Source organism: Dromiciops gliroides, chromosome 1, assembly GCF_019393635.1.
Source record: "Dromiciops gliroides isolate mDroGli1 chromosome 1, mDroGli1.pri, whole genome shotgun sequence".
NCBI classification, from domain to species: Eukaryota; Metazoa; Chordata; class Mammalia; order Microbiotheria; family Microbiotheriidae; genus Dromiciops; species Dromiciops gliroides.
In genome coordinates, this window is record NC_057861.1 from 88,702,678 (window position 1) to 88,726,785 (window position 24,108).

The following is a 24,108-nucleotide window of genomic DNA, read 5'->3' on the forward strand; positions in this document are numbered from 1 at the left end:
CCACGTGGTCATCCAAACTTTAATTCAATGCCTCCAGGGAAAGGGTACTGGCCATTTCCCAGGGCAGCCCAAGTCACTTTTGGGCAGCTCCAGTTATTAGGAATCTGCACCTCTGCAAGCCCATACCCAGCATCTCTTGCTCTTCGTTCTGTCCTCTGGGGCCAAGAAGGACATAATTAATATCCTTTTCTACAGGACAATCCCTCAAGTAATTGAGGATTATAAGCATATCCTTGACAAATCTCTTTTTATCCCTTCAGGCAAAGTATCCCCAGTTCCTTCAACCTTATCCACTGGTCTTTAATAATATGTTCCCCTCCCTATCTTAATCACTCTCCCCCAGACAAGGACCATTTAATCAATATCCAAAACCCAATAAAATAGCTAGAGTTCACCTACTCCAGTCCCTTTCAGAATTAGGATGTTTAATCTCAGACATATGGTCATCCGGTATTTGGTTCCTGTCTTCCAATCACTGCTAAATTACCACCTGGTAACTTAGTCCAATTTATGGATAAACAGCACTAGTTGTCAGCAAGACCCTCCTTCTATTGACCTGAACTCTGCCTTCCTGACATTTTCCCCACATGTCCCAGTTCTGTCCATAGGATACCAAGCAAAACATGTCATACCTATTGTTATCAATAAAGGGTGTGCTGGTAAACATTTAGCAGACAGCTCTCCAAATATAGGCAAATAGGTTAATTTGCATAATTAGCATTTTCTCCATCACTTTCTTAAGTTAAGACAATCAACAAGATAATAAATCAAAGCCCAATTTGCAACTTTTGCCAATTTCTAAAGTGCAAATGCTCACACTGAAAATTTAACAATCTGCTCTTCTCAATAGGAGCCATTTCTCACAGACCACTGGTATCAACGATCTCACTCCAGGAAGCCTGGTAATATCTCTAAAAGTTGGGCCAGGGGGCTGTTCTCCAGAAGTTATTTGTATGGGCTTCTCTAAGTAAACTCCAAATTATACCTCCTGCCACTCAGCACTGTTAGACCCTAGGAATGCCTATAGAAAGCAATTTGCAAGTTAATTTAAAAAGTGGTTCTGGTGGTAAGGGACCCAAAAGTTTTCCTTAGCTCAAGTTCCAGCTTGATCTAGTGTTCTATTCTTGACTGTCTCTTCTGTTCTGTTAGACAGACTTCCCTACTCCAAGTCTTGTTCCAACTTCACCCTGAGTAGCTCTAATCTCTTCCGATTTTAGATATAGTTGTGACTCAGTGGCACCACCAGCCTTGAAGGCACTTAGCTGGGTACCAGCTTGAATCTGCTAATGATCAAGGATCAAGCTTTCTGAGTAAACTAATTTGGACTGGAACAGGATCCTAAGCCATTAGCTGTGGCTGACTTCCCAAGTTAGAGTAATTGATGGGCCCACCAAACAGCCAGAATGGCAGCTGCTGGAGCCCTAGATAGAAGCATTTAAATAGCTCAGCCAGCTTGGATTTCCCCCATATATTTAGCCATGATCATTTGTAGCTTCATAGGATGTTAGAACTCTTCCATTCTCCACTCCTTGTATGCACTCCTGCCCCTCCCCCCCCCCAACCCTCCATCCATACCTGCTAAATCATTCTCTTTAAGGCTTAGTCAGAGACTCACTTCTTTTGTGAAGCCTTTTCTAATTTTTTTTTCCCTACTTGAATGTATTTTTTCCCTCCTCAAAACATCTTAGAACAATTAGTCTGAGTCTCATCTCTACCCTCTCGCCCCATTGCAATCTTCCTTAAATCTTACTGTCCAGGAATATGCCATGTCCCTTAAGGCAGGAATTGTGTTCTTTTTCATCCTTATATTTTTTAAGCCTAACAGTGAATTATATACAATAGGTACTTAATAAATATTTCTTGACTTGAATGTTAGAATATAGACTATTAGTGCTGAAAAAGAGTTTAGAGATCACCTAACCCAACAAATTGATGGCTCTCATTTTCCAAATGAGATCTTGGATACATAAATTACCCTCTTTGGGCCTCAGTTTCCTTCTGAGAACAAAAGAGGGTAATTTATTTATCTAAGATCTCACAGTGCCAAAGTCATGGCTTCTGACTGAAAATCCAGGGCTTTTTTCACTGTCTTTCTACTTTGGGAAGATTATCCAGGTCAGGATAATGTCTGAATAAATGCGGAAAGAGATTAGACAGTCAATCTATCATGAATGACCTAGAAGTAATTACAATAATTGTGCCTTCCAACTCATAAGGTTGTTTCAAGGAAAACACTTTGAAAATTTTAAGTACTCTGTAAAGGTAAAAAATGTTAACAATGATGGTGGTGAGTGATGCTGCTGCTTTGAAACAGATGAATGAAGGAGATGATTCCTCAAAGATAATTTTTATACTACAAGTATTTACTTCCACTAATTCTCCTCCTCCTCCTCCTCCTCCTCCTCTAAATCATCACAGGGGTATAAACAATTTTTGCTTTATAAAGTGCTTTCCTCATAATGCCAGTATGAGTTAGGTTGTTACAAACATGATTCTCCTTTTACAATTGAGATAACTGAGGTGAAGAGGTTAAAATAACTTCCTCAGAGTCACACAAGCAATATCAGAGTTCAAAATATCTGCAATCTAGATATTTTAACTCCAAGATGGGTTCCTTTTCCAGTACATCTTTATGAATGATAGATTAGAGGTGGCCAAATCCCCTCTGACTTAAAATTATAAAATGTTACCATTTGAAGGGACCTTTGAAATTATCTAGCCTAAATCTCTACTAGCATAGTGCCTAGCCCCTGATAGATGCTTAATAAGTGTTTGTTGACTGATTTATTAACCATTGACTGATGAAGGGATAATCTCTACAATACCCTGCCCCACCTGCTTAGAGCTGGGGCCCCATTGTAGATAGAGTGCTGAATTTGGAATCAGAGGATCTACATTCAGACTCTAGATCTGTCACTTACTACTGCCCACATGATATTGGATGAGTCACCCAAACCTCCTTGGACATCACTTTTCTTATATGTAAAATGGAGGGAATGGAACTAGATTACCCCTAAGGGTACTTTCCACCTCTACATCTGTCCCCTTGTACAATTCACCTTCCTATAATCCCATTCTGGGGCCAGCAGAATAAATCAGTCTTTCTTGCAAATGATAAGCCTTTCAGAGACTTTTAGTGTCAGAATATCCTTTTCACTCCTTCTTTCATATAAGATTTAGGTTTTGTATTTGGAACACATAGCCTTTTAGGGGCAAAATAAGCCCTCCTCTGACCATAGTCCTCAGGAATCACTATCAGAGGTAGAATATTGGGTTAGAGGGATCATAGAATATGGGTTTAGTTAGAAGGGAGTTTACTTATTGTCTAGTCTTGGCCTGAGATCCAGAAGGAATGAAGTGCCTCTTCTTGTCTTAGCTCAATATGGATGACCAAGTATGATCATGCAGTAATGTAACTGGACAAGTGATATGGGAATCATCAATGCTTCTGCCTGTGTGATACTCACCCTGACATCTTTGGGAAGTGAATCATTTCCTGAAGTCTTTTGGGACTTTGTCCATTTATAACCCCTTTCCTGCTCAATTCTAACATGTATACCCACACAAAACCACACACTTACACACACACACACACACACACACACACACACACACACACACACACACACATGATCTAATAGCATTCAGGGGAAAGACCAGTGATCTGGGAGCCAGAAGACCTGAGGCCCAGTCCTCTTTCTCCCACTAAATAGCTTGCCTAGAAGTTTCCTTCCTTCAAACCTCAGATTCCTCATCTCCAAAATGGGAACTTGTGCTCACTAAATCAAGAATTTATTTTGATACCAAAGAAGTAAATGTATGTAAAATGTTTTGAAATTGCAAAGTGATAGGCAGGAGTCAATTATAATCATTATTATTCACACTTCAATATTGAAAGTTTTATTAGTTATAGCTTAATGTTTTTCTTCATTGGATGATAGAGGGTGAATTTAAAGAATTTATTTCCTCCATGTTTCTACAATTCCTATTTATAAGGATTCAATTCTATAAATATTCATTCAGAATCTCTGTAGGAAGATTGTGAACTCCTCAAGGGCAGAGACTGTCTTTTGCATTCTCTGTATCTCTAGCACTTAGCATATAGTAGACACTTAATATGTTCAAAACAGAACTCATTATCTTCCCCCTTAAACCCTCCTCCCTGTCTTACTTTGCCTATTGCTGTCAAAGGCAACACCATCTCCCAGATCTTCAGGCACGCCTCCTAGGCGTGATCCTGGATTCCTCATGAACCCTCACCCCCCAAATCCAAGCTGTGGCCAAGGCCTGTCAATTTCACCTCTTCAACATCTCAAAAATACACCCCCTCCTCTCCTCAGACATTGCCACCACTCTAGTGCAGGTCCCCCTTACCTCACACCTGGTCTATTGCAATAGCCTGCTGGTGAGTCAGCCTGCCTCCTATCTCTCCCTGCTCCAATCCATCTTCCGTTCAGCCAATAAAGTAATTTTCCTAAAATGCAGGTCTGATCAATACCAACCCCGCCCCCCCCCCCAACTCAATCAACACCAGTGGCTCCCTATCACCTTTAGGATTGAATACAAAATGTTTTGTTTAGCATTCTAAGTCCTACATAACCTAGCCCCTTCTGTCTTCTTCTACCTTACTCCCTGACATGTACTCTTTGATCCAATGACACTGGCCACCTGAACATTTCATCAACGAGATACTCCATCTCTTGGCTCCTAGCATTTTTTCTGACTATTCCCCAAGCCTGGAATGCTCTTTCTACTCTGCTCTGACTACTGGCCTTCCCAAACTTCTAGAGGAAGCCTTCCCCAACCCCTCTTAATTCCAGTGCCTCCCCTCTATTCATTATTTCCTATTTATCCTGTATATAGCTTATTTGTTTTCATGTTGTCACTCCTGTTAGATTGTAAGCCCCTTGAGGGCAGGGACTATCTTTTGCCTCTTTTTGTATCCTCAGTGTTTCAGGTAGGGGAAGGAAGAGAGGCCGAGTGAAGGCACTGGTCTTAGAAGTCACAAGCAGCACAGAAACATGCACCCAAGAAGCTGGTCCTTCTTACCCACCCCTATGCCTCTGATTGTATAATTACCTGAAATTCTGAAGTCAGTTATTTGTTTATAAAACATTTAAAGAAAAGTTCATGAAAATGCTGATATCAACACTATAAATTTCATCTAACTCATTTTAAAGTTTTAATAAAGTTGTAACCTTAAAAATAATTCAGACACGATTTTTATTTTATTAAGTCAACTGACAGTCAAAATCACATAGCAAGTTAGTTTAGGGGATAGTGTGATGTAGTAGAATACCCACTGGCTTTGGAGTCAGAGGACCTGGGTTCAAATTCTATCTGTGCTAATTACTTCCTACATAATATTTGATCCTCAAAAAAACCCTGAAAGGTATGTGTCATCAGTATCCTCACTTTTTAGATGAGGAAACTGAGGCAGAGATTAAATGACTTGCCTGGGTCACACAGTAAGTGTCTGAAGGTGAGATTTGAAACTTACAGGGGGCAGGTAAGTGGTGCAGTGGATGAAGCAATGGCCCTGGATTCAGGAGGACCTGAGTTCAAATCTTGTCTCAGACACTTGACCCTTACTAGCTGTATGACCCTGGGCAGGTCACTTAACCCTCATCTCACTGAAGAGAGAGAGAGAGACAGAGACAGAGACAGAAAGAAAGAGAGAGAGAAAGAGAAAGAGAGGAAACTTGGGCAAGTCACTTGATTTCCCTGGGGCATAGTTACTGCAACTGCAAAATGAGGGGAATGGACTCAGTGGCCTGGGAGGTCCCTTCCAGTGTGGGGTCTGTGATCTGAGTTAGGGGTGGAGCCACTGCTAAGGAATTTTGTTGTTGTTGTCCAGTCTTTCATATCTGACTCATGATTCTATTTGGGCTTTTCTTGGCAGAGATACAGGACTGATTTGCTATCTCCTTCTCCAGCTCATTTTACAGATGAGGAAACTGAGGCATTTCCAGATCTTATGTAATAAGGCCTTTTGTGCTGATTTTGCATGGTGTCCTTAGAGAACTGGCCTTGGGGTCAGGAAACTGGATTTCCATCCAACTTCAGATGCAAAGTGCTCTTGTCTCAGTCTCTGAGCTAGTCACTTAACACCTCAATGCCCCAAGCAATTCTCTAAGAACTTAATTATCCTTTATCTAGATTAATGGAGGGAGTTACCACACTAGGAGTTCACTATGCTAATAAAATCACCAATCCAGGCCAAATGTGTATATATGTGTTTTGCATGTGTATGTGTGATTTATATAAGTATGTGTTGTGTGTGTGCGCGCGTGCGCTTGTGTGAAGCAGACTGGTTCCTTTCTATTTAGTATTCTAGCAAAATGCTGAACAGGTCAAGAGGTCAAACTAGGAAAAACTCCCCTGTTGCTGTCACCTTGCTACAATTATATGCATAGGGTTGGTAAGGGGGTTGCCAATGGTCATGGTAGGGATGAGGTACTCCTTTTCCACAGGATGGCTACAGATTCTGGGTTGAAAACAGTACTGTTACATTGGAGGTGCACTGTGTTTTGTAGAGTCCTTAGGCCTTTCTCTATGGGGATTTGAGAATTTGTACTGATGGAGTAGTTGACCTTTTGATTACCTATCACCTTTGGAATATCACAACACAGAAAGAAATGATAAATAAGAATTCAGAGAAACATGGGAAACTTGAATAAAATGGGGTTTGGGTAAAATAAATAGATTCAGGAAAACTATATATGCTAGGGGCACAATTCATTTAAATCATAATCCTTAGAATTAGTTCTATTAGGGACTACAAATTATGGAATGAGAGTAGGAAGTAACTTCAGAGGCAGCTAGGTGGCACGATGGATACAGCAATGGCTTGGAGTCAGGAAGACCTGAGTTCTAATCTCACCTCAGACACTTATCAGCTGTGTGACCCAGGGCAACCTTTTAACCTTCGTTTGCCTCAGTGTCCTCATCTGTAAAGTAGGGATAATAATGGTACATACTTCCAGGGTTGTTGTGAGGATCAAATAAGATCATTTGATGAATTGCATTTTAAACCATAAAACCCTATATAAACCAATCTCATCCAGTAAAACATTGAGTTCCTACTATATGACAGGCTCTGTGCTAAGTGCTGGGGATGCAATTAATAAAAAGAATATAAATGCTAATTGTAATGATGATGATGATGATGACTATGTGATGATGAAATGACAATTAAAGTTCTCAGCACAGTGCCTGGGACATTGTAGGTCCCATATAAATGTTAGCTATTGTTATTATTATCTAGTCTACACTTTCCTTTTTCAGATGAATACATTGAGGTTCAGAGAGTATAAGTGATTTAATTGCCAAGATTAAATGGATAATAAGGAGATAGGATTGGAACCAAGATTCTCTGATTCTGAATCCAGTTCTCTTTTGACTGTACAGTATTTTGTACAAACACATAGCTGTGATACACAATATGACATAAGTTAAATAATAATTGGCATGTCAGTATGCTTCATTTTATTTAACCCTACAATAACACAATGAGATAGGTGCAATTTTCTCAAATGAGAAAATAGAGGCTGAAAAAGGATAATTGACCTATTTAAGATCAACAAGTCGTCAGTGTCTTAGGTATGATACAAACCTATCCTTCTTTCCAAACCAGTGCTTCCTTCACTGCATCCAAGAGATACAACCAAATTGTTTTGTGGACAGACAATGCCTTGGATTTAGAAGAAACTGTATGTCCAGCCTGTTGACTATGTGCTTCTTTGGGTTGTATCCTGCCTTTTGCTTTTGTCCTTCTTCAGATGTGCTGTGCCCCAGTGTACGTGTGGAAGGAGATCGCTTTAAGCACACCAATGGAGGAACTAATGAAATCACAGGTATGGCAGTAATTGCGTGTCAATTTAAATCTGATGTTGGAAAAGGTAACCTACTGTCATATACTCTGCTCTGAGGAGCTCTTCTATTTTGCAGTCAACCTCTCCCAAAGCTGGCAGGGAGTTTCTGTTCCTTTTCTTAGAGTTCTGTGTGATCCCTTTTTCCCCCTTCATACACCTCAAACATTGACCTTTCGAAGGCCTCTCCATCAAGAGGATCAGAATTTTGCATTATATTATGTTGTATCCACATAAAAGGTATCTTTGGCATTCCACAATGTGAGTCTCCTTTTACAGAACAGATATGCTCTTCAGAAAGATGTCTGCAAACAGATTTTTTAAAGCAGAAATCCTTTTTTTTTTTCTCCAGTAATTTATATCTAAGTCTGAAAGGTGCTGAATCTTCATTTCTAATTGATCTGCAATGAGTAGAAATTCCTAATAGTTTAGTTTTTAGTGTCTCTTTTCCCTACCCTCCTAGTTCAACAGATAATCACTTGTAAAGAAATGTTTGCTTGTACCAAAGAGCTGTTCTTGTATAGGAAAATGTGAATATTTTCATAAATTGATGTTAGGGTATAATTACTCCATTTCAATATCTCATGAGTATTTTATAGTTCTAAATAAAATAAGGTATCATGACTTCAAGACTTCAAATATTCATAGTTTCATCAGTTTGGATTCACTCTCAGTCATCACAGATTCCGAACCTACCCATCCCTCACCCAGACCCACCTGAGGAGATAGCCTGTATAAGTTGCTTTGCCTTTACAATTCATCTCTTGGTGGCCAAACCTCTGAGGATAACCTTGTCTCCTTTTAACTAGGCTGTTCCTTAGCTAAAACACATCAAGTCAATCAATAGGACTGGGTCACCTCTCCTTGGAAGGTAATCAGGAGATTTTGCCAGGAACAAAATTATAGAGGAGAAAGAAAAGGAGGAAATGATATACATTATGTGTATATAATCATATATTATTTAACTTAGAGTAAGTAGTACATACCTGAATATGTATATATCTTTGTGTGTATATATGTTATACTTTCCAACTCTTCAGGGATTACGTTAATTGGCTGGTTTATTTCATTATAGAGAATACAAGAGAGAAGGTTTCCTTTTATGGAGATACCTGTGTTGTTGTTTTGATTTTTTTTTCAAATGTAGAGTTTAATTAAACCTGAAAACAAAGGGATAGTATGGACATTTGTTTTCCTCTGTTGTTTCATAGAATATGAGAGCAGGTGGAAGAGAGAGAACCTCAAAGGTCATCTAGTCCAGTCTGGGTCTGGCTAGCAATCCACTATGCAACGACCCCTATAAATGCTTCCCCATTTCTACCTGAAGGCCACCATGATCTCTCCTAAGCTTGATCATTTCGCTCTTGGATAGCTCTATCAGAGCTATTATTATTATTAGGAAGCCCTTCCCTGTGTCAAACCTAAATCAGCACCTGTGTAGGAGCCTCTGTGGAGATGTAAAGGGATGATAGGAACTAGGAAAGAACAGGCAGAGTTAGGGAAGAGAGTCTCACAAAACTAAAAGGAGGTCAGTGTATTGGAGGAAGTGCTCAACAGGGAGGAGATCATAGCTATAGTGACATAATGAAATGATTAGATTCTGTGAAGGAAGAAAGGTAACATATACCAGTGATAGAGAGCCAGCCTCAATGCCAGGAAGACATGGATTTATAGCCGACTTCTGACACATATGGGCTGGTGTAACCCCTGGGAAATTCAAATAACCTCTCAGTGCTCTTGAAACCCTCTAAGACTTCATGTTCAGAGAAAGTGCTTACCTGCACAGGTAGAGAGAATTTCCTCATTGGGAGGTCTCTATATTAATGAATTCACAGGTCCAGAACCTTATGCCTTTTCTCTGTTTAAGATTCATAGTGTCTTCTTCAAGGTCTTCTACCACACTGCCATCCTCTGGATAAGCTCCCACTCTGTGTCCTTCCAAAAAAACATGCTGGTTAGAAGTAAAACACAATACAAATTGACATCAAACAAGCCCTGACATGAATAGGATCTGCCATTAGCAGGCTAGATGTGAGTGGTACTATGGCCTCAGTCATTCTAGACATTTAGCCCCTCTCCAAGCAACCTCATTTATCTGAGCATTTTAAGCATCATCACACTTTTAAAAACCCTATATATCATTTCTGAGAATATGCTATCTACCCAATGCCTCCACCTTGTGAAATTGATTTTTTTTGGAACCCCAATATAATGCTTTATGTTTAATCACCATTAAATTTCATCTTATGACTTTGGGGTCTAATGTTCTTGCTTGTTGAGATCCTTTTAGATCTAGATTCTATTGTCTAAAATATTAGCTACCTTTCCTCTGGTTTTGTTTCATCTGTAAACTTTTTAAGTCTGACATCTATGGCTTTATCCACCAAGTTTCTGATAAAAAAAAACAAAACAGCATGGGGTCAAGTATTATCTTTTTTTCCTTCAATTAAAGGACTCTTTCAAGTTTACATTGTACCATTAATGACTTACTCTTTCGGGTTTGGTCATTCCAACAATTCAAAATATACTTAATTATACCAGTATTTAGAGCCCATATCTTTTCCCAAGAATACCAGGATAGAGCTTGTTAAATACATTTCTACAATCTAGGGCAAATTTACCTATAGCATCGTTGATTTACGTGTCTAGAAGGGGACAGTTATGTGGAGCATGGATAGAGCACTGGCCCTGGAGTCACGAGGACCTTGAGTTCAAATCCAGCCTCAGACACTTGAGACTTACTAGCTGTGTGCACCATAGACTAGTCATTTAATCCCGATTGCCTCAAACATCTTGAGCCATTTCTAATCATCCTGGTAGATATCTTGCCACTGGACCCAGATGTTTTGGAGGAGAGAGTGAAGCTGATGACTTTGAGCAGCCTTCCCTCACTTAAATCCAATTTACTGCAAGTCATGACATCACCTCTCGACATCATGATCCTTTTTGACAATGAAGGACAAACAATAACAATAACAACCTATCTATAAATCCTGTCCATAAAAAAGGAAAAAAGAAAGAAGAAAGAAATAAGTCAAGTATTGTTCATTATCTATTCTTGATGCTATGCTAGCTTTGTGATGACTACTTCTAGTCCCCTCTCTCCCATTTCCCTTCTTACCCCAGCCCCCCAACTTCCAACCCCACACATAGCTAGTAGTATCCCTTTAGGAAACATAATGTCTCTAGTAATTATGAGTTATTGATGGGACGAACTTCCAGATGCAGATTACAGCTCCTCCAAAAACATCCTCCCCTAATTTCTTGTCATGACATGGAAATGAACAATTACCCTCTGGGAATAGAAAGGAGCTACTTGAACTAGGACTTGAAATGATAGGTAAAAATTTCAGTAGGGGCAAAGACAAGGGTGTGTTAGTAATGTTTAACCAACTGACTCTCTGAAAACAAATGGAAGGCATTATAACATACTCCATATCACTTTCTTGTCTAACAATCAACAACTACAATAACAATATAATAATTCAGGTCTGATTGTAGTTTGCTCATTTCCAAGGTGTAAATACTCACCCTGAAAATTGAGCAGTTGGCTCCCTTGAGCTAGTATGAGCAGTACGTTCCTGTAACCCCTATTATAGAAGTAGGGCTTTCAGGGAATGAAGAAACAAATCCATAGATCCTTGCTTAAGTGAGGCACATGGTAGTGAGGAGAGTGTTTGCCAATAACTAGCCCTGTTTTGAGGGAGAATAGAAATCAGTTACTAGGAAAATGCATCTGACTAGATATAGGAGGCCTTAGTTCCCATCTTTACTCTGCCATTGTGTGTCATCTCTGTGTCCTTAAGAAAATCACCTCTCCTCTTAGGGTCTCAGTCTCCACATCTATAAAATGAAAAGTTTGGAACATTACATGGTCATTGTCTGGATGGCACATTCTAAGATCCCTTCCAACTCTGATATTCAGTCTCCAAATATAATTTTCAGAGGTTTCTTCCAGATCTCTTTTTACTAAGATCCCTTCTACCTCTAATAAGTATATATTCGAATGTTTATTGCCCTAAGTTGAAACATCTTATATCATAAGGATCCTACTCACTCTGATATCCTGTGTTCTAACATTTAGTGTCCTAAATTCAAACATTCTATATCATAGTGTTTTGTACCTAAGAATTCTTCCAGTAGCTGTGAGCTAATAATCTGTGCTTGGAATGGCTTGATTCTGACTACACCCCTGAGCCCAGCATCCATCTCTCGCTCCAGGGCTAGTGTGGCTGGCTGTCCTGGACCAGTTACTGGACAGGTTGTTGTCTCCTCTGAGCACCATCAAGCAGCAGTTTGATAGAAGGGCACAAATATACCAAAACAACAAAACAACAAGGGGATTTGGAGGGAGATAGTCATCCTTCACTATTTATAGCCTGGGCAAGATATGTTCGTGCCTTGAAGCACAGATATTCTGCCTTACCAGAAAATCCAGAGACTTATAATGACAGGCCTCAGCTCTCTGATTAGCAGGGATCTCTGTTGTCCTGTGGTTAGCTGAATGGAGGCTCTGGCCTGGAGCTAGCTCCCTGAGACTCACTAACTAATTATGCTATTTTGCAAACTATTTATATGCTATGCCAGAGCAATGAGACAATGACAACTGTGAGAGATGAGAACTCAGTGATTGGTGAGTTTAATAAGGTTTCAGCCTAGCAAGCGTTGTGAGGACAGGAGACCATCTTTGGAGTTAAGACCTGATTTTGAATCTCAGGACAGTTTTACCTTGGGCAAGTGATTTTCTTGTTGGGGGCCTCAGTTTCTTCATATGCAAAATGGGTTAATCTAGTTTTTTTTTTTGTGGGGCAATGGGGTTTAAGTAACTTGCCAGGGTCACACAGCTAGTAAGTGTTTCAAGTGTCTGAGACCGAATTTGAACTCAGGTACTCCTGAATCCAGGGCCGGTGGTTTATCCACTGCGCCACCTAGCTGCCCCTAATATCTTTTTATTACTGGTAGGAAATTATGAATTAAATGCTCTAGGCCCCCTCCTAGAGGATCTGGGAGGAGTTCTCCACTGTCTACCACCCACCTTTTCTAACCAGAGGGAAGGAGGGACCCAAGGGGTTGGGGAGGGGAGTGGGGTGGCTGTTGAGGTAGTAGAAGAATAAGGGTTGATGAGATCTTACAGGATCTTGAGATTATAGAGGGAATGATGATGAAGTCCAGGAGTATACCTGGTAGGAAATTATGAGAAGGCTGTCCTAGGCCCTCTCTTTAAATAAAGCATCTGTGACGAGCCTTCTATAATCTACTTTCTAGCCTCTCCAACAAGAGGGAGAGATTTGAACTAAGTTCTTTCTGACTCCAAGTTTAAAATGCTATCTATTATGCTTTTGGGACATTTTTTCATTTGGTTATTGATAGCTTGGATTTCTTCCTTTTAAAACTGTGTTTGACCATTTGTCCTTTGACCTTTTCTTTATTGGGGAATTACTCTTATTCTTATAAATTTAATTCAGTTCTCCTTTGGAGAAAAAATTTTTATCAAGGAAATTTGCTGCAAACATTTTCTTCAATTACCTGTTTCCTTCCTATTTTAGCAGCATTTCTTGTATTTGTGCAAAAACTTTAAAAATAATTTAGGTAAGCAAAAGTATCTATTTTGTTATTCACGGTTCTCTCTATCCCTCATTTGGTTATCAACTTTTCCTCTATCCACATTGTCTGAAAGGTAATTTCTTCTTTGTTCCTCTAATTTGTTTATAACATCATCTCATATTTAAATTATTACTTTTAAAGCTTATCTTGATATATAGTGTGAGATGTTGGTCCATACTTCATTTCTGTCAGGTTGCTTTATAGTTTCTTTTTTTTTTTTAATTTTTTTTAATAGCTTCCCCTGTAAACTTTCTTGACAATGAGTCCTTACAGTTGGAGTCTTAGGGATAAATCAAACACAAGCTTACTGTGATGCTTTGCTTCTCTATGTTGTGTACCTAAACTTTTCCACTGATTGAGCTCTTTATTTTTTAATGACTGTCACTTTACATTTATTTTCTGTACTTGTATCAGTCCACATGGCATACTATTTGTGTTCCTGCCTTTGCCTACAGAGGGCACTGTAGTGGAATAAGCATTTGTGCTTGGAGTCAGAGGAAATCAGGTTCAAATGCCAGCCATGCCATTTAACTTTTTTGGGACTCACTGTCATCGCCTATAAAATGAGGAGGGGTCAATTAACTTCCAACTCAGAATTTAAAATTCCATGATCTTTGTAACCTCCTCAGCTTTTATTCCTACACTACCTATTTTGTAAGGGGTCAGTAAATGTCCATTGATTGATTTTAATTGGGTTCAGAAATTTTGAAGAGAGACAGCATGTACAATAGGGAGAGTTCTAGGCATGGAGTCAAGAAGGCCTGAGTTAAAATCCTACCTCAAACTTTGTATGACCCTGGGTAAGTTATTTAATCATTCTTGACCTCAGTTTCCCCTTCTGTAAAATGAGGGACTTTACCTCAGCGACCTCTAAGATCCTTTTCAGCTCTAAATCTATGATCCTACCTGATTTTATTAAGGGTTTACAGGAAATAACACATTAGTAGAAACTAATTTTTTCTGAATGACACATTCTCACTTATTTACTCTCCAGAAAAATGACTCTTATGTAGCAGGCAAGCTTCTTGGTGAGAGGGGAAGAAGGATTAATTTAGAATTGGATATCCCTTCCAAAAGCAGCTCAGACTTATCTGAAACCAAACTCATTATCTCTCCCCACCACCACCATCCCCTCACCCTCTCAGTTTCATAACCTCAGTGTCAACCTAGATCCCTCCCTATCTTTCACCTCATATACCCAGTCTGTTGCCCTATCTTGTCATTTTCACATCATTTACTGGCGGGTTTTTTTTTTCTATTCAGACAGCCACCACTCTAATCAAGCCCTCATCACCTCTGCCCTAGACTATGGTAATAGCCTAATTTTCCCTGCCTCTGGTCTCTCTCCATTCCAATCCATTCTTTCTGCAGCTGCCAAAGTGATTTTCTTACAGTGTAGATGTGACTACATCATCTCCAACCCAGTATAACATCCAGTGGCTTCCTTGTATTGCCAGGATTAAATATATAGTCCTCTGGTATTCAGGTCTCTAAAAAAACTATTTCCCACACATGACACTCTATCTCCCATTTCCAAGGCTTTGCACTGTCTGTGTTCCATTCCTGGAATGTTCACCCTCCTCATTTTCACCTCTTGACGTCACTGTTTAATTTCATGATGCTGCTCAAAGGCTGCCTTCTAAAGCCACTGGAGCTTTCTCTTCAACATGACTTTTCTTATAATGGGCTAGCCTGTATATGCCTACCTATGCACACCCAAAATCCATTCTTTTCTCACAGTATGTAGATGTATATCATGTATATGTGTATAAATAATATATATATACACACACATGTGTATATGTACCTTCTATATACTTTTTTACATATTATCTTTCCCATTAGAATCTAAGCTCCTTGAGAGTTGAGACCTTTTTTTTTTCTTACTTTGTATTTCAAGTTCCTAGCAAAGTGCATGGCACAAAGCAAATAATTAATAAATGCTTCTTGACTAATGGATTGATGTGTATATATGTATGGCAGTGGATAAGTGGTGTCACAATGGATAAGAGCATTGGACTTGGAGTCAAGAAAACCTGAGTTCAAATCCTGCCTCAGACTTAGCTATTGGATCCTGGGCAAGTCACTTAAGGCTGGCTCAGTTTCCTCATCTGTAAAATGGGGATAAGAACAGCATTAACCTCACAAAAATGTTGTGAGGATCAAGTGAGATATCATATATAGAGCAGTCTGCAAACCTTAAAAGAACCATATAAATTCTAGGTATTATTATTTTTATTATTGTTTTGTTGTTGTCATTTAGTGGTTTTCAATTATGTCTGACCCTTCATGACCCCATTTGGGGTTTTCTTGGCAAAGATACTGGAGTGGTTTGTCATTTCCTTTTCTTGCTCATTTTACAGATAAAGGAACTGAGGCAGACAGGGTTGAGTGACTTGTCCAGAGTCACATAGCTAGTAAGTATCAAAAGACCAGATTTGAACTCAGGTCTCCTTGACTCTATCTACTTTGCTCTATCCACTGTACTACCTGGCTCCCATTTTATTATTAAGTTGTATATATTCATATTAATATGATAGTTTTTGGCTCCACTATCTCAGGACCAGGCCTGGTATTATTTCCCCTCAGGGCTTGCTTTCTTTTCTCTGCCATTGGTGTTTGAGCCACCATGGGCTGTGTTCCCCACCATTTTTAAAGGTGCAGTGGCTAACACTCCAGTTACAGTTAATGGTTTAATATTAATAATTTTCTTTTTTTTGGTGAGGCAATTGGGGTTAAGTGACTTGCCCCAGGGTCACGCAGCTAGTAAGTGTCAAGTGTCTGAGGCCAGATTTGAATTCAGGTCCTCCTGAATCTAGGGCCAATGCTCTATCCACTGTGCCACCTAGCTGCTCCACATATTGGTAACTTTTAAGAGAATATTGGGGCAGCTAGGTGGCACAGTGGATAGAGCACTGGCCCTGGATTCAGGAGGACCTGAATTCAAATCTGGCCTCAGACACTTGACACCTACTAGCTGCGTGACCCTGGGTAAGTCACTTAACCCTCATTGCCCCACCAAAAAAAAAAAAAAAGAGAGAGAGATTGGCCAAAGGTCCAATCAGGGAACATAAGCTCCCTATGAGAAGGATGAGAGGTGGCCCTTGCACACTGCTTAAAGCTAATTGGCTAGCATAATTCAAATCTATTGGTTCACTAGATTTAAGGGTGATTCAGTGCAGTGCATGCTGATGTCAGAGCCCAGAGAACAGATCCTCTGGCTGGAACAAAGCTTTCAGGTGGGTGTAGTTTGAATGAGGTAACTTCCTGACTCTAGGTTGGCCTTAAGAAAGGTCAGGCCCGACTCTCTGGGTTAGGTCCTCCAGCAGGTGGCCTCTGGGAGTCCCACAACCACATTATTTTTTCACAACACCTACCTCACAGGGTTGTTGTGAGCCTCAAGTAAGATTTTTACATACATACAAACATACATACATATATACATATATAACTATATTTTTTCAAACCCTAAAGTGCTATAAAATGGAAGCTATTATTATTTCTGGTGGTGTTGTTATAATATCTTCTCAAGAACACAAGTTCCGTGAGGACAGGTCCTGTTTCATTTTGTCTTTGTGTCCTCAGAACAAAGCACCATACCAGGCACATTGGTGCCTATGCTCCTAGATCTATATCAGGGAAAACAGACCTGAGGAAGAGGATTTAGGGTTTTCAAAAACAAATTTCATCTGTTCTCCCTTTCTGCCTCAGGCTGGTCCTGAGGCAAAGCCTGTACCTTGAATCATAACAAGCTCCTTCCTCCCAAAGTTTGTATGCTATTTTCTTCTTCTCAAAGACAATATTACATCCATTATCTCATTTAATCCTCATTACCTCTCTGGAAGGTGGGCTGGAAGATTATAAAACCCTACACTCCCTTCTGGGAATTATGGGGAGCAGATTGCAACTGGATTTGCAGACAATCTACCTTGATAATCTGACTTATGTAAGAACAGAATGGTCTGTCTCTGGAGAAAGCAGTCTGTCACTGAAAATTGTCAAGAAGAGATGAGAAAGGGGCAGCTAGGTGGCGCAGTGGATAAAGCACTGGCCCTGCATTCAGGGGGACCTGAGTTCAAATCTAGCTTCAGACACTGGACACTAGCTGTATGACCCTGAGCACATCACTTAACCCTCATTGCCGCCCCCCTCCCCCCCCAAAAAAAAAGAAGAGGTGAAAAGACCACTAGAGGGTCTGTCATGGAGGGGATTCTTTCATTAGTTTGATAGTTCCACGTTGGCCTAAAGGACCTGAGATTCCTTCCTGAGCCATCCCTGGTATATCACATGAGCATCATAGATCTCATAGATGTCATAGTTTTCCTACTTGTAAATGAGAGGGTTGTCCTACATGGCTTCTAAGGTCCTTTCTAGCTTCAATCTTAACATGCTGATGCAGGATACAATTCAAGATGCTATGATCCTAATTTTATTAAAGGCCCTTACATCCCAAGGGCTTGGCATTTTTTTTTTAACTTTGTTTTGCTTCCCTTCCCTGCTAAGGATGACTCCATGCTGAGGCCAACTGCATAATTGATGAGTTCTCACCCCAGTCTCCATATTATGACCCAACCATGATGATAACTTCTCTTCTGGCTTGACTTACATACCTTGGGGCACCCTCTCCCTTCACCCCTTTGTATCCCCCACCATGTCTATTGTTTTAGAATTTAAGTTCCTTTTGGATGGTCTCATTTTCTTGTTTTTCTATCCCCAACATTTTAGCACAGTGTCTGGTACATAGTACTATAAGTCTTTAATAAATGGTCTCTGTCTGTTGTATTTCTGTCTTTTCCTTATGAGGCAGCTCCATGATGCAGTGGACAGAGCACTGGACTGGGAGTCAGGAAGATTTGAAGCTGGCATGCCACAAGCATTTATTAAGGGTTCAATATTTGTAAGGCCTTAAATCCAAGCAAAAAACAAAGAGTGACTGCCTTCAAGCAACTTAAATTCTAATGGGGAAAGGAGACACATAAAAGGGAGCTGAAAGGAGTTGGGGGAAGGTACCCTAATATGGGGATTAGTGGCAGAGTCAGAAGTAAAACCAAGAGGACAATAAAGCTGATCAGCCTTACTTATCCCCAAAATGGAGGCTCTAAGAGGAATTCACCAAAGCAACAAAGAGGCCTGGTGTGTGTGTGTGTGTGTGGGGGGGGGTGTTGCAGGGTGAGAAGGAAGCTGAGTCATGATGGTAAAGTCTGGATTGTCAGAAGCACTATTGGGCAAATGGCACAACCAAGGCTAGACGTCTCTTAGATTCAGAGTTTTTTCTACCATAGGCCCTAATAATCTCTGAAGCATTAAGATTTTTGTCAACTGAAGACAATAGAGAGATACATGGTGGACGTGAGCAAACATATAATGAGTATGGATCTTTGAAAAATAAGAATGAATGATGCCACAAGGATTTTGCAATAGAGAAAATGAGGTGGTGGAAGAGGGAGGGTGAAGGTTGACAAGTGGACAGCTGGATTGTTCCACTCCAGACCTCTCAATGGATGGACCCTCTATGGAAAATTTACAGGAAGACCTGGGCAAGAATGAACCAGGATGAACAGGCATGCCTGAGCTTCAATTTGCATATTTAGAAGGAACTTCCACATTCATGAGATCACAGATATATTTAAGCATTTGAGAGTTCTTTCTACCATAGCACCGTATTTATCTCCTCTCACTTTGACTTCAGTTTACTTTGTAGTTTTGACCTCTATTGATATTGTCACAGAGACACTGAGGGAAAATAGCCCAACAACTATTTTTAGCACACATACACAAATAGACAGCAAAGCAGGCATCTCCACTCAATGATATCACTGAAAACTTGTAGAGGTAGAGAATCCAGCAGCCAAATCTATCAGCCTGGTGATGTTGTCATAAAAGGGAATGGAGTTAACCTGACTTGGCCTGCCCATGGTGACATCATCCTGGTCCTTACTGTCCTTGCTTCTTTTTGGATGTTCAGCCATCTTTTGACAAGTAATTCTAGACTTTTGTCAGGTTTTTAATTCAAGCACACTGGCTAATAGTTTTTCTGTTCTATCGTCTTCCTTTTTTGTTGTTCAAAATCAAGATCACATTTTCTCTAGTTTATATCATGAACTCAGCAATCATTTTCGTGAATTCTTGGAAGATGAAGATGCTAAGATTCAAACAGTGCCCACACAAACTACTAAGTCGTGAGATTGGTAATCAAACCCACATGGTGTGGGGAAGTGGGAAGAATATGCTATTTGGAGTCAGAGGACAGGGATATGTTTCCCAACTCTGTCATTTACTACTTGTGTGACCTTGGTAAATCATTTCACCTTTGTAAAATGAAAGTGTTGGATTTTAGACCCCTATGGTCACTTCCAGCTCTGAATCTGAATCTGTGATCTTATTACTTCAAGTCCACTGGGGCTTCCCCTCACCTTGCACCTTGCTTCTCATCCACACTGCTTTACTGAAAAGTTTTTAATGCACCAGAAGCATAGTTCATTCTCCTCCTCTTCCTCCTCCTCCTCTCTCTTCTTTCTTTCTTTCTTCATTTCCCTCTCATTGAGTTTTGACCTTTGCATGCTGGTGGAATGTGGGCTCTCTGGGAAATAATGACTTCACAAAGGCAAGCCCCACAATGGAAATCCATTATCCCCCTGGGGTTGACAGTTTGCTCATGCTGGTCAACCTTAGAGTCTGGATGGGGAACTTTGATGATATCATTATACTCAATGGAAATAAAAAGCTCTGAGACAAAGAAGATTAGAGACTCAACTTAGCTTCATGCATTGGGGAAAAAAGTTCTTGTGGTAGGAAGTCATCATGGAACACTGGTCACCCAAGGTTTCTGGGTATTTGTTTTTGTAAAAACACATTTTCCTATTATAACAATAAATGGCATTACATTTGGACTATTTCTCTGCTGATTGGAGAAAAAACATAACTGGGGGTAATTTCTACCATATTATAATGAAACCTCCAAGCAGATTCTTTAAAATTTCATTTAACAAACACATTTAGCTCATGGGTTGGCAAGGCCAAAAATTTCATATCCTGCTGGTAATGAATCTCTCTACTGTATTAGTTAAACTAGCCTTCAAACTTTAGGGTCCAGTCTTTTGCTATCATCCCTTCAGTTCCATTGACCTTCCAACCTTTATATTCCATTGGCATAAACTTCTTGGGTCCAGTGTTACTAACCCCATGATGAAGCTTCAGGCTTTTGTGGAATTGCTCCATACAAGTAAGCTGTTATCCACAGGATTTTTGCTTGGCCCCAAAGGGCAGAACTAGAAGCAGTGGATGAAACAATAATAACTTCAAAGCACTCTTGGGACATTATCTCACTCCATTCTCACAAAAGCCCTGTGAGATAGGTGCTATAAGTATTATCATCTTCACTTTACAGGCAAGAAAAAGGGGAATAGAGAAGTTCAACGGTTTTTTTTTTCCCTCTCGTATTAATATTTAATGTAATTTATTTGTTCATTGAACATTTATTTATTTTTGCATCTCTACAACTAACTTGCTGATTCCAGATCAGTGGTAGATACCATCTAGGCTTCCTTCCAGTTGGATATCAGAAATTGATGATATTTAAATTGAGCATATAAAATAGTGGGCTCAAATCCCACCTCTAATATTTATCAGGTTAATAATTAGGGGCAAGCCAATTTGATTTTTTCTCATTTCTGAAATGGAAATGAGGTTGATATTGTTGGTCTTTTATTTTTGAAGAGGGTTATGACATCGGGGTGATGTCATGACTTGCCTGAATTGAAGTGAGGGAGGGCTGTGCAAGGTCACCAACCTCACTCTCTCCTCCAGAGTCATCTGGGCCCAGTGGCAATATACATATTAGGACAACTGTAGGTGGCGCTGGATATTTAAGGCAATTGGGGTTAAGTGACATGCCCAGGGTCACATAGCTAGTAAGTATCTGAGGTGAGATTTGAACTTGTGTCCTCCCAAATTCAGGACCAGTGCTAGCTGCCCCTCTTAAAGTGACAAATGATGATCATTAAAACAAGTTGGAGGCTTAGGGCACCTCAGAGATGAAACCTATAACTTTTCCCTCTTTATAACAAGTTTAGTCATATAAAACAGATAAACATTGGCCACTTCTGAAAATATGTTAAATGACTTTTCCATGGTCAGAATCTAATCAGCATTAAAAGTGAGATTTGAATCTAGGTCCTGGGATTTTATAAATTGAATGATCTTCTCAATTAAGTGTACTGAAGGGAAGTAGATTTTGGCTCAATACAAGAAAGAACTTCCTCACCATTAGAACTTCTGAACCACTGTTCAGGTTGCCTGATAAGGGAGAGTTTCCTCTCTTTATATGGCCAGTGCAGTGGATAGAGTGTGGGCCCTGGAGTCAGAAAGACCTGAGTTCAAATCTGGTCTCAGGTACTTACTGGCTGTGTTAACTTGGGCAAGTCACTTAACCCTTTTTTCCTCAATTTCCTCATCTATAAAATGAGTTGGAGAAGGAAATGGCAAACCACTCCAGTATCTTTGCCAAGAAAACCTCAAATGGGGTTATGAACAGTTGGACATGACTAATTGACTAAACAGCAGTAATAATTCCTCCCCTTGGAGTATTTCACGCAGCAGATGGATGGCCATATTTATCTGGTATGTTTTGGACTAAATGACATCTGAGAATCATCTCTGCAGTTCTTAATCTCTATCTTGTTTTAATAAATATTATCAATCTCACTTTACAAATGAATAATCAGGAGGCTAAATATCTTATAATGAAATCTTAGATTTATACCTGAAAGGGACCTTAGAGATCATCTAATCTGTCCCTTTTGTTTTACAAATGAGGAAACTGAGGCCAAGATAGGTTATGTAACTTGCCCTTGATTTTATTTAGTTGTTTTTCAGTAATGTCCAACTCTTTGTGGCCCCATTTGAGGTAAGCATGCTGGAGTGCCATTTCCTTCTCCAACTCATTTTACAGATGAGGAAACAGACAAACAGGGTTAAGTGATTTGCTCAGGGTCACACAGCTAGTAAGTATCTGATTTGAACTCAGGTAGATGTCTTCCTGACTCTAGGACCTGTACTCCATCCACTGCCACACCTAGCTGCCCTTGTCCTCGATTACATCTTATTAAGTGAGATGGAATTAGAATTCCACTATTACTGATGCCAAGCCCATCAATCTATCCATTATACCAAGTAACTCCTTTGCTAAATGGTGAAGGTAGGAGTGAAACCCATTATTTTAGTTTACTTTTTTATCTTTTTTTTTTTTTTTGGAGGGGAGGAATTGGGGTTAAGTGACTTGCCCAGGGTCACACAGCTAGTAAGTGTCAAGTGTCTGAGGCCAGATTTGAACTCAGGTCCTCCTGACTCCAGGGCCGGTGCCCTAGCTGCCCCTAAACCCATTGCTTTCTATGCTTACCATAAGTACTGTTTGCTACTCTTGTTTACATACTGTTATCTAATTGGAAAGAACTCTGGAAGTGATCCATCCCAGATCGGCAATAGCATGAGCTCACATTTATATAGCTTCTTAAGGTTTGTAAAGCATTATTTTCACCACTGGTGACATAAGTAGTATGAGTACTATTTTTTATCACTTTAAAGATAAGAAAAAATGAAGCTCAGAGGATTTAAGTGATTCACCCACATTCTCTCTGCAAACATCCATTGAAGCTAGGATTCAACTATACCTCTCTCTTGATACTCAACTCCTTAATACACATTACCTCTTTGAGGAGTGGCCTTACATGTGCAGTAGAATGATACTTGGATTTTAATAAGAAGACACAGGTTCAAATCCCTATGCTGGTACTAGGCCATTGTGTCTCCCCTCTTCCTTTTCTGTGTAAATGAAGAGTGGGACTACATGATGGCTCAGATTTCTTCAAACTCTGTGATCCTATGTCATCTGTACAACCCATGCCTAAACCAAAGCTCCTCTCAAAGGTCTGTGATAAGTGGTCATCTGGACTCTATTTGAAAACTTCCATTTAAAAGCAAACAAACAAAAAAACCCAGAACATTCCATTTAAAGGTAATCTACCAACTCTTGAAGCATTCTGCTTTTAGGAACTAATTGCTAAGGTTTGTTTGTTTGTTTTCCCCCCTTTATTCCCAGAGTAAATCTGCTTCTCCACAGTTTTTCCCCTTTGTCCCCACTATGGGGGCTAGACTGAAATGTAATCCCTCTTCAACCTGATATAGCCATTAAAAAAGTACAACTTCCTTATTTTACAGTGGAGGAAACTGAGGCCCAGAGAGAGGAAAAGGCCAAGGTCACACATCAAGTTAGTGGCTCTTCTGATTCTCCTACCATGCATTCTTTCCTCTCCAACACAGCTGCCTTATGAATGGCCCCAAGGTGGTTAGTGAAGAGAGTGCTGGGCTTGGAGTCAGGAAGTTCTGAGTGCACATGTTGCTGCAGATATTAACCACCTATGTGAGCTAGCCATTTAACCCTTGTTTGTCTCAGTTTCTCCATCTACAAAATGGGTATAATAATAGTGCCTACCTCCCAAGGTTATTATGAGGATCAAATGTGAGATCATATGCAAAGAATTTGCAAAATCTTAAAGCATAATATAAATAATGATAGCTAATAAACCTTCCCTGCTCCTCAGTTGCTTTAGCCCATCATAACCAGTCTTCTGAAAAT

At 39.9% G+C, this 24,108-nt stretch overlaps 1 protein-coding gene across 1 annotated transcript in view; it reads left to right on the forward strand.

Annotated features, from left to right (window-relative positions):
* COL22A1 (collagen type XXII alpha 1 chain) overlaps nucleotides 1-24,108 on the forward strand; it is a 567,886-nt gene that overhangs the window by 58,719 nt on the left and 485,059 nt on the right. Inside the window, 1 exon segment of the mRNA XM_043991519.1 lies at nucleotides 7,782-7,856. Coding sequence (XP_043847454.1) covers nucleotides 7,782-7,856 — 75 coding nt within the window.